Source organism: Nerophis lumbriciformis, linkage group LG20, assembly GCF_033978685.3.
Source record: "Nerophis lumbriciformis linkage group LG20, RoL_Nlum_v2.1, whole genome shotgun sequence".
Lineage (NCBI taxonomy): Eukaryota > Metazoa > Chordata > Actinopteri > Syngnathiformes > Syngnathidae > Nerophis > Nerophis lumbriciformis.
The window spans coordinates 11,936,112-11,950,900 of record NC_084567.2 but is presented as its reverse complement, the minus strand read 5'-3'; the positions used below and the strand labels follow the sequence as shown (position 1 = coordinate 11,950,900).

Below are 14,789 nucleotides of genomic sequence, written 5' to 3'. Positions count from 1 at the left end.
AATGTGTTCATTTACCTGTGGCGCTCCCCCACAATTCATTCAAATATATATGTACTGCATATATTTTAGACCTATAATATTACAACACATTTTATGTTAGCATTCTTTACAAACCATTTTTGGTCAAAATAAATACTTAAATATCAGATTTTGCATGAAACTATAATAAAAATATATTTGATGGTAAAATGTACAAAGTGTATTACTGTCAATTGAAAAAACTACCATCATTATTTGTATGTTTTTTTTTTAACCACACCTATTGTTTTTATGGCGTGTTTCTGGAAATGGAAACACAACAAGCTACCACTTTACCCCCAGTGGTACCCTTTTTACATTTTACTGTAATATGTGGTATACAGAATATATATTTTACAGTAAAATTCTGGTGACTAAGCTGCCATTTTTCCATTCAAAAAAATAATTTTTGCATTTTACTGTAATATGTAGTAAAAAAAAAAGAAATAAAAAAAAGAACACACTGTATATTATACGGTAAAATCCTGGTGACTAACTGCCATTTTCCCCGTAAAAAAACTATATATTTTTTCATTTTACTGTAATATGTTGTAAAAAAACCAAAAAAAAAACAGTAAAAAAAACATTGGCAATGTTTTTTCATTTTACTGTAATATGTTGTATATAAAATGTTTATTTTACAGTAAAATACAGTAAAATGAAGCTGCCATTTTTCCCATACATTTTTTTTTCCCATTTTAATGTAATATGCTGTAAAAAACAACAACAGCAAAAAAGAAAACACAGTATATTGTACGGTAAAATTCTGGTGACTAAGCTGCCATTTTTTCCGTAAAAAACAGTGGTACTGTTGTCCATTTTATTGTAATATGTTGTATATAAAATGTATATTTTGCAGTAAAATTCTAAAGACTAAGCTGCCATTGTTTCCCCATAAAAAATAGTAGTACTGTGTTTCCATTTTACTCTAATATGTTGTGTATATATAAAAAAATTATATTATTATTTTTTCTGGTGACTAAGCTGGCATTTTCCCCATAAAAAAAACAGTTTTTTTTTCCATTTTACTGTAATATGCTGTAAAAAAAACAACAGCAAAAAAGAAAACACAGTATATTGTACGGTAAAATTCTGGTGACTAAGCTGCCATTAAAAAAACAGTGGTACTGTTTTTCCATTTTACTGTAATATATTGTGTGTGTATATATAAAAAAAAAAATATTTTACAGTAAAATTCTGGTGACTAAGCTGACATTTTTTCCCCGTAGAAAAACAGTCGTACTGTTTTTCCATTTTACTGTAATATATTGTAAAAAACAACAACAACAAAAGAAAACACTGTTTATTATACAGTAACATTCTGGTGACTAAGCTGACGTTTTTCCCCATAAAAAACAATGGTACTGTTTTTCCATTTTACTGTAATATGTTGTGTACATATAAAACATTTTTTATTTTACAGTCAAATTCTGGTGACTAAGCTGCCATTTTTCCCATAATTTTTTTTTTCCATTTTACTGTAATATGCTATAAAAAACCACAACAGCAAAAAAGAAAACACAGTATATTGTACGGTAAAATTCTGGTGACTAAGCTGCCATTTTCCCCCGTAAAAAACATTGGCACTGTTTTTCCACTTTACTGTAATATGTTGTAAAAAATAAATTAAAAAAGTATATTTTACAGTAAGATTCTGGTGACTAAGCTGCCATTTTTCCTATTAAAAAATGTTGGCACTGTTTTTAAATTTATAATGAATTACATGTTGTTTAAAAACACTGCATATTTTACAGTAAAATTCTGGTGACTAAGCTGCTATTTCTCCCCCCGTAAAAAAACAGTGGTTCTGTTTCCATTTTACTCTAATATGTTGTAAAAATAAGTATATTTTACGGTAAAATTCTGGTGACTAAGCTGCCATTTTTCCTATTAAAAAACGTTGGCACTGTTTTTAAATGTTTAATTAATTACATGTTGTTTAAAAACACTGCATATTTTACAGTACAATTCTGGTGACTAAGCTGACATTTTTTCCATAAAAAAACATTGGTACTGTTGTCCATTTTATTGTAATATGTTGTATATAAAAAGTATATTTTACAGTAAAATTCTGGTGACTAAGCTGCCATTTTCCCCGTAAAAAAACATTGGTACTGTTGTCCATTTTATTGTAATATGTTGTATATAAAATGTATATTTTGCAGTAAAATTCTAAAGACTAAGCTGCCATTGTTTCCCCATAAAAAATAGTAGTACTGTGTTTCCATTTTACTGTAATACGTTGTGTATATATAAAAAAATTATATTTTACAGTAAAATTCTGGTGACTAAGCTGGCATTTTTCCCATAAAAAACAGTTTTTTTCCATTTTACTGTAATATGCTGTAAAAAACAGCAAAAAAGAAAACACAGTATATTGTACGGTAAAATTCTGGTGACTAAGCTGCCATTTTTTCCGTATAAAACAGTGGCACTATTTTCCATTTTACTGTAATATGTTGTAAAAAATAAAGTATATTTTGCAGTAAAATTCTGGTGACTGAGCTGCCATTTTTCCTATTAAAAAACGTTGGCACTGTTTTTAAATGTATAATTAATGACATGTTGTTTAAAAACACTGCATATTTTACAGTAAAATTCTGGTGACTAAGCTGCCATTTTTTCCGTAAAAAAACATTGGTACTGTTTTTCCATTTATCGTGAGATGTTGTTTAAAAAACTGCATATTTTACAGTAAAATTCTGGTGACTGAGTTGCTGTTTTTTTTTTTTACTGTAAAATCTACATTTTTTGTTTACAGTGTACCTAAAAAAATTATAGATTTTCATTTTTCAGTATCAACTTAAGTCGGTCAAAAATATGGATGACATTTTTTTTTCCCATTTCAAGCAAATTGATGCACGTCAATTGTTATACAACAATGTTAGTTAGTTTTTTGTTTTGTATTTATATTTATGTTACTTTCTTCAGTGTTGATAAGGAGGTGTACAAGTACATGAAAATATGCTCCAAAGTGCTTCAAACAAAGAGATGAATTAAAAAAAACTTTTTGCTGTTTTTCCCCTGCAGGAGCAGAAAGGAGGCAAAACGTACACGAAGGTAAGCCCCTTCCTCTGCATCACATGACCACAAGCACGCACCACTTCCTCTTTTTTTTTTTATTGTTGTTGTTCCTAAACTGGGACTAAATTTAGCCGATTTCCCTCCTTGGAAGTCCACTTCCTGGCAAGCTCACCTATTTAAAAACAGCTTCTGAGAAAAAAGGAAAACCCTACGACTGAAGAATGGCAACCTTTCACTGCGGAGTTCATCTCAAACTAGGACTGGGTGATAAAACCGTATCGATACAATAGACAATAATTTAAAATTAAAAAAAAAAATCTCTGGGCATTTCAACACCTCCAAATTTGGTAATAAAACCAAACAATTGCACTACTTACAGTGTAAACACTTTGTAGGGCGCAACATAACACATTCAGCTTCCTGGAAAAAATGCACTTCCTGGTTGGACAACATACCATAGATAGCCGAAACCAGGGGTTCTTAACCCTTTTGACCTTGGGGCCCAACTTTTCCACTACAGAAGTGCCCCGGGGCCCCGCTCTATTAAAACAAGTCTAAATGAGTAATTTTACTCTTCATTTTAATGGTAATTGTATTCAATAATTATATCAAACCTACTTATAAGCTGAAAAATAGCAAAATAAATCACGTAAAAATAAATACTAAAAATCACATCTCTTAAATAAGCATGCTAATGTTAGCATGCTAACATTTTATGCTAACTTTGTAGCTAATTGTTTATGTTCATACCAAAAGAAACATAGATTTTGATACTTGGCGCCATCTTAAAAGTTTGCTAACATCTCTTTTATTAGCACCGTCACGTTAACATGCTAAAGTTTTGTCCTAGCTTTTAAGCTAATTGTGTATGTTTAACCCTAAAAATCATGGTTTTGGATACTTGGCGCCATCTTAGAAGTATGCTAACTTCTGTTATGTTAGCATGCAAACGGTTAATGCTAGTTTTTTAGCAAATGTTGTATGTTTATACCTAAAAATGATAGATTTTGGTACTTGGTACCATCTTAAAAGTATGCTAACATCTCTTTTATTAGCATGCTCACGTTAACATGCTAAAGTTTTGTCCTAGCTACTAAGCTAATTGTGTACGTTTAACCCTAGAAATCATGGGTTTGGATACTTGACCCCATCTTAGAAGTATGCTAACGTCTCTTATATTAGCATGCTCACGTTAAAGTGCTAACGTTTTATCCTAGCTTTTAAGCTAATTTTGTATGTTCAACCCTAAAAATCATGGGTTTGGATACTTGGCACCATCTTAGAAGTATGCTAACTTCTCTTATGTTAGCATGCAAATGATTGATGCTAGCTTTTTAGCAAATGTATGTTTATACCTGATTAATGCTAGCTTTTTAGCAAATGTATGTTTATACCTAAAAATTATAAATTTTGATACTTTGCACCATCTTAAAAGCATGCTAACATCTCTTTTATTAGCATGCTCATGTTAACATGCTAACGTTTTAGCCTAGCTTTTAAGCTAATTTTGTATGTTTAACCCTAAAAATCATGGGTTTGGATACTTGGCGCCATCTTAGAAGTATGCTAACGTCTTTTATATTAGCATGCTCACGTTAAAGTGCTAACGTTTTATCCTAGCTTTAAAGCTAATTTTGTATGTTTAACCCTAAAAATCATGGGTTTGGATACTTGGCACCGTCTTAAAAGTATGCTAACGTCTCTTATATTAGCATTCTCTCGTTTTATGCTAGCTTTTAAGCTCATTTTGTTTGTTTAACCCTAAATATCATGGGTTTGGATACTTGGCGCCATCTTAGAAGTATGCTAACGTCTCTTATATTAGCATGCTCACGTTAAAGTGCTAACGTTTTATCTTAGCTTTTAAGCTAATTTTGTATGTTTAACCCTAAAAATCATGGGTTTGGATACTTGGCGCCATCTTAGAAGTATGCTAACTTCTCTTATGTTAGCATGCAAATGATTAATGCTAGCTTTTTAGCAAATGTTGTATGTTTATACCTAAAAATTATAGATTTTCATACTTTGCACCATCTTAAAAGTATGCTAACATCTCTTTTATTAGCATGCTCATGTTAACATGCTAACGTTTTATCCTAGCTTTTAAGCTAATTTTGTATGTTTAACCCTAAAAATCATGGGTTTGGATACTTGGCGCCATCTTAGAAGTATGCTAACTTCTCTTATGTTAGCATGCAAATGATTAATGCTAGCTTTTTAGCAAATATTGTATGTTTATACCTAAAAATTATAGATTTTGATACTTTACACCATCTTAAAAGTATGCTAACATCTCTTTTATTAGCATGCCCATGTTAACATGCTAACGTTTTATCCTAGCTTTAAAGCTAATTTTGTATGTTTAACCCTAAAAATCATGGGTTTGGATACTTGGCGTCATCTTAGAAGTATGCTAACTTCTCTTATGTTAGCATGCAAATGATTAATGCTAGCTTTTTAGCAAATGTTGTATGTTTATACCTAAAAATTATAGATTTTGATACTTTGCACCATCTTAAAAGTATGCTAACATCTCTTTTATTAGCATGCTCATGTTAACATGCTAACGTTTTATCCTAGCTTTTAAGCTAATTTTGTATGTTTAACCCTAAAAATCATGGGTTTGGATACTTGGCACCGTCTTAAAAGTATGCTAACGTCTCTTATATTAGCATTCTCTCGTTTTATGCTAGCTTTTAAGCTAATTTTGTATGTTTTACCCTAAATATCATAGGTTTGGATACTTGGCGCCATCTTAGAAGTATGCTAACGTCTCTTATATTAGCATGCTCACGTTAAAGTGCTAACGTTTTATCCTAGCTTTTAAGCTAATTTTGTATGTTTAACCCTAAAAATCATGGGTTTGGATACTTGGCGCCATCTTAGAAGTATGCTAACTTCTCTTATGTTAGCATGGAAATGATTAATGCTAGCTTTTTAGCAAATGTTGTATGTTTATACCTAAAAATTATAGATTTTCATACTTTGCACCATCTTAAAAGTATGCTAACATCTCTTTTATTAGCATGCTCATGTTAACATGCTAACGTTTTATCCTAGCTTTTAAGCTAATTTTGTATGTTTAACCCTAAAAATCATGGGTTTGGATACTTGGCACCGTCTTAAAAGTATGCTAACGTCTCTTATATTAGCATTCTCTCGTTTTATGCTAGCTTTTAAGCTAATTTTGTATGTTTTACCCTAAATATCATAGGTTTGGATACTTGGCGCCATCTTAGAAGTATGCTAACGTCTCTTATATTAGCATGCTCACGTTAAAGTGCTAACGTTTTATCCTAGCTTTTAAGCTAATTTTGTATGTTTAACCCTAAAAATCATGGGTTTGGATACTTGGCGCCATCTTAGAAGTATGCTAACTTCTCTTATGTTAGCATGGAAATGATTAATGCTAGCTTTTTAGCAAATGTTGTATGTTTATACCTAAAAATTATAGATTTTCATACTTTGCACCATCTTAAAAGTATGCTAACATCTCTTTTATTAGCATGCTCATGTTAACATGCTAACGTTTTATCCTAGCTTTTAAGCTAATTTTGTATGTTTAACCCTAAAAATCATGGGTTTGGATACTTGGCGCCATCTTAGAAGTATGCTAACTTCTCTTATGTTAGCATGCAAATGATTAATGCTAGCTTTTTAGCAAATGTTGTATGTTTATACCTAAAAATTATAGATTTTGATACTTTGCACCATCTTAAAAGTATGCTAACGTCTCTTATATTAGCATGCTCACGTTAAAGTGCTAATGTTTTATCCTAGCTTTTAAGCTAATTTTGTATGTTTAACCCTAAAAATCATGGGTTTGGATACTTGGCGCCATCTTAGAAGTATGCTAACTTCTCTTATGTTAGCATGCAAATGATTAATGCTAGCTTTTTAGCAAATGTATGTTTATACCTAAAAATTATAGATTTTGGTACTTTGCACCATTTTAAAAGTATGCTAACATCTCTTTTATTAGCATGCTTATGTTAACATGCTAACGTTTTATCCTAGCTTTTAAGCTAATTGTGTATGTTTAACCCTAAAAATCATGGGTTTGGATACTTGGCACCGTCTTAAATGTATGCTAACGTCTCTTTAATTAGCATTCTCTCGTTTTATGCTAGCTTTTAAGCTCATTTTGTATGTTTAACCCTAAATATCATGGGTTTGGATACTTGGCGCCATCTTAGAAGTATGCTAACGTCTCTTATATTAGCATGCTCACGTTAAAGTTCTAACGTTTTATCCTATCTTTTAAGCTAATTTTGAATGTTTAACCCTAAAAATCATGGGTTTGGATACTTGGCGCCATCTTAGAAGTATGCTAACTTCTCTTATGTTAACATGCAAATGATTAATGCTAGCTTTTTAGCAAATGTATGTTTATACCTAAAAATTATAGATTTTGATACGTTGCACCATCTTAAAAGTATGCTAACATCTCTTTTATTAGCATGCTCATGTTTACATGCTAACGTTTTATCCTAGCTTTTAAGCTAATTTTGTATGTTTAACCCTAAAAATCATGGGTTTGGATACTTGGCGCCATCTTAGAAGTATGCTAACGTCTCTTATATTAGCATTCTCTCGTTTTATGCTAGCTTTTAAGCTCATTTTGTATGTTTAACCCTAAATATCATGGGTTTGGATACTTGGCGCCATCTCAAAAGTATGCTAACGTCTCTTATATTAGCATGCTCACGTTAAAGTGCTAATGTTTTATCCTAGCTTTTAAGCTAATTTTGTATGTTTATACCTAAAAATTATAGATTTTGATACTTTACACCATCTTAAAAGTATGCTAACATCTCTTTTATTAGCATGCTCATGTTAACATGCTAATGTTTTATCCTAGCTTTTAAGCTAATTTTGTTTGTTTAACCCTAAAAATCATGGGTTTGGATACTTGGCACCGTCTTAAAAGTATGCTAACGTCTCTTATATTAGCATTCTCTCGTTTTATGCTAGCTTTTAAGCTCATTTTGTATGTTTAACCCTAAATATCATGGGTTTGGATACTTGGTGCCATCTTAGAAGTATGCTAACCTCTCTTATATTAGCATGCTCACGTTAAAGTGCTAACGTTTTATCGTAGCCTTTAAGCTAATTTTGTATGTTTAACCCTAAAAATCATGGGTTTGGATACTTGGCGCCATCTTAGAAATATGCTAACTTCTCTTATGTTAGCATGCAAATGATTAATGCTAGCTTTTTAGCAAATATTGTATGTTTATACCTAAAAATTATAGATTTTGATACTTTGCACCATCTTAAAAGTATGCGAACATCTCTTTTATTACCATGCTCATGTTAACATGCTAACGTTTTATCCTAGCTTTTAAGCTAATTTTGTATGTTTAACCCTAAAAATCATGGGTTTGGATACTTGGCGCCATCTTAGAAGTATGCTAACTTCTCTTATGTTAGCATGCAAATGATTAATGCTAGCTTTTTAGCAAATATTGTATGTTTATACCTAAAAATTATAGATTTTGATACTTTACACCATCTTAAAAGTATGCTAACATCTCTTTTATTAGCATGCTCATGTTAACATGCTAACGTTTTATCCTAGCTTTTAAGCTCATTTTGTACGTTTAACCCTAAAAATCATGGGTTTGGATACTCGGCACTGTCTTAAAAGTATGCTAACGTCTCTTATATTAGCATTCTCTCGTTTTATGCTAGCTTTTAAGCTCATTTTGTATGTTTAACCCTAAATATCATGGGTTTGGATATTTGGCGCCATCTTAGAAGTATGCTAACGTCTCTCATATTAGCATGCTCACGTTTAAGTGCTAACGTTTTATCTTAGCTTTAAAGCTAATTTTGTATGTTTAACCCTAAAAATCATGGGTTTGGATACTTGGCGCCATCTTAGAAGTATGCTAACTTCTCTTATATTAGCATGCAAATGATTAATGCTAGCTTTTTAGCAAATGTTGGATGTTTATACCTAAAAATTATAGATTTTGATACATTGCACCATCTTAAAAGTATGCTAACATCTCTTTTATTAGCATGCTCATGTTAACATGCTAACGTTTTATCCGAGCTTTTAAGCTAATTTTGTATGTTTAACCCTAAATATAATGGGTTTGGATACTTGGCGCCATCTTAGAAGTATTGATCAATCCCAGGCCAGAGGGTCAGGGCACAGAAAACAGGTCCATCAAAATTTCTGGTGGAATTTTCTAGCTATTATTAGTGGAAGAGGGCAGACATCACACGCTTCATAAAGTATTTTTAGTGGCTGCCAAACAGACTGCTTTTTACTACTTTTTGAAGAGCTGGCGCACATAAATCTTTGCCCAGGTGTTTTTGGTTTTCCTCGGACTACTTTCTGGACCTGCAAGCTGTGTTCAAAATCACTGTCGTTAAAAAAACAACATGAAGGACGGACGACAGGTTTATTTTTATGGTTTATTGAGCGAATGAAAGCAGGATTTGACCAAACCTTGAGTAAGATGGAACGATTAGCGGTATTAATGCGGTAAAATCGCACGTAATTACACGTTTTTGTTAAGTTCATATGTTTAAACCTAAAAATGATTAAATTTGATGACTGCCGCCATCTTAGAAGTATGTTAATGTCTCTTATATTAGCATGCTAACGTTTTATGCTAGCATGTGTGCTAATTTTTAATGTTTAAATCTAAAAATCATGGTTTCTAAAACTCTGTGCGGTCACACGTTAACTGTTAGCATACTTGTGTGAACGTTAGCATGCTAACGTTTTTGCTAGCTTCTCTTACATTAGCATTGTAACATTTTATGCTAGTGTTTTTTTTTTTTGCATAGTTCATATGTTTAAACCTAAAAATCATTAATGTTGATACTTGACGCCGTTTTGGGAGTATGCTAATGTCTCTTATATTCTCATGCTAACGTTTTATGCTAATTTTGAATGTTTAAACCTAAAAATTAGGTTTTATGCTAGCTTTTGTGCTAATTTTGAATGTTTAAACCTAAAAATCTTGGTTTCTTAAACTCTGTGCGGTCACACGTTAACTGTTAGCATACTTGTGTGAACGTTAGCATGCTAACATTGTTTCTTGCTTCTCTTATATTAGCATATAAACATTTATGCTAGCGTTTTTGCTAAGTTTATATGTTTAAACAAAAATCATTCATTTTGATACTCGGCGCCATCATGGAAGGATGCTAATGTCACTTACGTTAGTATGCTAATATTTTATGCTAGCTATTGTGGTCATTTTGAATGTTTAAACCTAAACATAAGTGCGTCTGCCTCACAATACGAAGGTGCTGAGTAGTCTGGGGTTCAATCCCAGGCTCGGGATCTTTCTGTGTGGAGTTTGCATGTTCTCCCAGTGACTGCGTGGGTTCCCTCCGGGTACTCCGGCTTCCTCCCACCTCCAAAGACATGCACCTGGGGATAGGTTGATTGGCAACACTAAATTGGCCCTAGTCTGTGAATGTTAGTGTGAATGTTGTCTGACTATCTGTGTTGGCCCTGCGATGAGGTGGCGACCTGTCCAGGGTGTACACCGCCTTCCGCCCGATTGTAGCTGAGATAGGCTCCAGCGCCCCCCGCGACCCCAAAGGGAATAAGCGGTAGAAAATGGATGGATGGATAATGATTTTTAAAACTCCATGCGGTCACATTGTAACTGTGAGCATACTTGTGTGAATCTTAGCATGCTAACATTGTTTCTCGCTTCTCTTATATTAGCATGTAAACATTTTATGCTAGCGTTTTTGCTAAGTTGCTAGCTATTGTGCTAATTTTGAATGTTTAAGCCTAAATATAATGGTTTCTAAAACTCCATGCGGTCACATTGTAACTGTGAGCATACTTGTGTGAATGTTAGCATGCTCACATTTTTTGCTAGCTTCTCTTATAGTAGCATATAAACATTTTATGCTAGCGTTTTTGCTAAGTTCATATGTTTAAACCTAAAAATCATTAATTTTGACACTCGGCGCCATCTTGGAAGTATGCTAATGTCTCTTACGTTAGCATGCTAACATTTTATGCTACTTTTGAATGTTTAAACCTAAACGTAATGGTTTCTAAAACTCTATGCGGTCACACGTCAACTGTTAGCATACTTGTGTGAACGTTAGCACGCTAACGTCTCTTATATTAACAGGCTAACGTTAACATGCTAAAGTTTTTTGCTAGCTTTTTAGATAATTTGCACATTTTAACCTAAGAATCCTGAATTTTGATACTTGGCGCCATTTTGGAAGTATGCTAATGTCTCTTATATTCGCATGCTAACATTTTATGCTAGCTTTTGTGCTAATTTTGAATGTTTAAACCTAAAAATCATGGTTTCTAAAACTCCATGCAGTCACATTGTAACTGTGAGCATACGCGTGTGAATGTTAGCATGCTCACATTTTTTGCTAGCTTCTCTTATATTAGCATACAAACATTTTATGCTAGCGTTTTTGCTAAGTTCATATGTTTAAACCTAAAAATCATTCATTTTGATACTAATATGTATGCTAATGTCTTTACGTTAGCATGCTAACATTTAATTTTGAATGTTTAAACCTAAACATAGTGGTTTCTAAAACTCTATGCGGCCACACGTCAACTGTTAGCATGCTAACGTTCACACAAGTATGCTAACGTCTCTTATATTAGCAGGCGAACGTTAACATGCTAAAGTTTTTTTGCTAGCTTTTTAGATAATTTACACCAGTGGTTCTCAAACTTTTTTTGTCATTCCCCACTTTGGACAAGAGGGAGTTTTCAAGCCCCACCTGCCCCCATCGGCCTAACAGAACGCTAATGCCAAGCTTAACATTTTCAAATTTATTGAACATCAAGTAACATCAAGTTGTATACATTCAAACTCAATAACATAAAATAACATCAAGTTCAATAATAAATAAAATAACTGTGCAGTTGTGGTATAACTTGCATCAAGTTCAATAATAAATAAAATAACTGTGCAGCTGTGGTATAACTTGCATCAAGTTCAATAATAAATAAAATAACTGTGCAGCTGTGGTATAACTTGCATCAAGTTCAATAATAAATAAAATAACTTGCATCAAGTTCAATAACAAATCAAAAAGTGTTATAACTTGCATCAAGTTCAATAACAAATCAAAAAGTGTTATAACTTGCATCAAGTTCAATAATAAATCAAATAACTTGCATCAAGTTCAATAATAAATCAAATAAAAGTGTTATAACTTGCATCAAGTTCAATAATAAATCAAATAAAAGTGTTATAACTTGCATCAAGTTCAATAATAAATCAAATAACTTGCATCAAGTTCAATAATAAATCAAATAAAAGTGCCACTTTGCAAAAAAGGAGGAGCTATGCATTTGGCAAGACAGGGCTAGTGACAGCACTTTGGCCCGGGAGAGCCACCTTGCTTCACTGTGAAACAGTACGGCTGTATGATCAGCTCCCATTTCCTCACACAGTGCAGAGAACAGTCGCACTTTCAGTGGTCGTGTTTTGATCAAATTGACCGCGCTCACAACATCTGTTAAAACCTCATTGAGTTCGGGGCTGAGCTGCTTTGACGCGAGTGCTTCCCGGTGAATGACACAGTGTGTCCAACCCTCTTTATTAGAGCCTGCAGCCCGTTTCTTCACCCTGCCATGGTCTATGCGCCATCGCAGCAAAAGCCCACACAGTTTTCCCATTTAAGGTCGTGTTATTTGAGGAAACTGTCCATTATCTTGAACAGCTCATCAGCAGTGGCTCTATTTTTCATGTATTTGCAAAACAGCAAATCCTCGCAGTGACTCGCCATTCACAAAGCGGACGTATGCGATGAACAGGCAGTCTTTATTGCTGTCAGTAGCTTCGTCCACTTGTAAAGCAAAACGACTTTCTTTTCATTTGTCTACTCAAGATCACTTGCAATGTCGCATATACGTCTCGCAATTGTGTCGTTTGACAGTAGGACAGCTTTTAATTTTGCTGCGCTTGTTCCGCTTAGCCCCGCCCCCATTAGTTACTGCTGCTATGTCTGTCAAACGTTCGCTCCTACCTAGAAATTTAAAGCTTACAGGAAAACTAAGTAATTTACATTTATTTATATAGCGGATTTCACTGACGGAATCGCAAAGAGATTTACAGTGTGTATAGAAAATGAAAGCATAGTAAAAAAAAAAAAAATCTAAGAATATAATTTAAAAAAAAAAAATTTAAAGTGAAATTTCCTCCCGTTCCTCGCGCCCCACCTGTCATGTCTCTATTCCCCACCAGTGGGGCGCGCCCCACACTTTGAGAAACGCTGATTTACACAATTTAACCTAAGAATCCTGATTTTTTTATCCTTGGCGCCATCTGGGAAGTATGCTAACGTCTGTTATGTTAGCATGCAAACAGTTAATGTCGAGTTTTAGGAACCATGATTGTTAGGTTTATAATCGCAGCAGGCCCATAAAAAAAAAAAATCGGAGCAGGCCCATAAAAAAAATAATAATCGCAGCAGGCCCATAAGAAATAATAATCAAAAGTATCTCCTCCTGCTTTCAGCTGGGCTTCACCGACCTCAACATGGCGGAGTTTGCGGGCTCGGGCTCGGCGGTGCGCTGCTGCCTGCTGGAAGGATACGACACCAAGAACACGCGGCAGGACAACTCCATACTCAAGGCGAGCTAACGTTTACATTTGCAGTAAGTGTTCCAGGAACTAAGTACTCGTTGAAGAGTTCCAGTGCAGGATGGAGGTCACATGGTCAGACAGGAAGCAGGAAGGCACACACACACACACACCGTGGGTAGTTTCCACGCTGACATGTTTGTGTAACATGTTTTTGTCCTTGCAGGTTATCATCGGGATGACCCTCCTGTCAGGAGACCCCTGCTTCAAAACGTGAGTTCTTCTTTCTTTTTCCCCCCAGCCGCAAATCAGCCTCCCTGTGACCTCCGACCTTAAGCCGAGCAGGAATGTTTTGCTAGCTAAACATGTCCCCCCCGCCCACCCGCAGTCCTCCCAGCACCGCCAAGTCCATCTCCATCCCGGGACGCGAGCACACCCTGCAGCTGGACTGCAAGGGGGAGGGGACCGCCCAACCCGGGCCGGCCGGAGGGATTTCCATGGGCCGGACCCCCAAACCTCGACCCTCCGTCGTCAGCTCAGGTAACGCCACGGGATGTCCCGCTTCCATTTATTTCTTTGACCTTTTTTAACTAGATGTGCAATATTTACATCAAAGTTTTGTTCGGAATCTAACCAAGACCCTCTGGAACATTCTGAAGGTCCGCCGTGTTGAACCTTGTCTGCCAGAGAGAGAAAAACAATGATGTCATCACATTGCTACATATTATGTCATCGTTATACTTCTCGCAACCGCTGGGGGGCGCACTGCTTGTGTTCAAACCTACAGTGGCACTATTTGTAACACTATTTGTAACACTATTATAACACTATTTGTAACATTATTTCTAGTACTATTTCTAATACTATTACTAGTACTATTTGTAACACTATTTCTGGTAGTATTTCTAGTAGTATTTCTAGTACTAATTAGTACTATTTCTTGTACTACTTCTAGTACTATTTGTAACACTCTTTGTAACACTATTTGTAGTACTATTTGTAACACTATTTGTAGTACTATTTGTAACACTATTTCTAATACTATTACAAGTACTATTTGTAACATTATTTCTAGTAGTATTTCTAGTACTACTTTTAGTACTATTTGTAACACTATTTGTAATACTATTTGTAACACTATTTGTAGTACTATTTCTAGTAGTATTTCTAGTACTACTTTTAGTACTATTT

General features: G+C 34.2%; 1 protein-coding gene across 1 annotated transcript in view; it reads left to right on the top strand.

Moving 5' to 3' along the window:
• eeig1a (estrogen-induced osteoclastogenesis regulator 1a) overlaps positions 1-14,789 on the top strand; it is a 47,754-nt gene that overhangs the window by 27,759 nt on the left and 5,206 nt on the right. The window contains exons 4-7 of the mRNA XM_061980427.1: positions 3,049-3,078; positions 13,533-13,649; positions 13,825-13,871; positions 13,987-14,138. Coding sequence (XP_061836411.1) covers positions 3,049-3,078; positions 13,533-13,649; positions 13,825-13,871; positions 13,987-14,138 — 346 coding nt within the window. The remainder of the gene's footprint in view (positions 1-3,048; positions 3,079-13,532; positions 13,650-13,824; positions 13,872-13,986; positions 14,139-14,789) is intronic.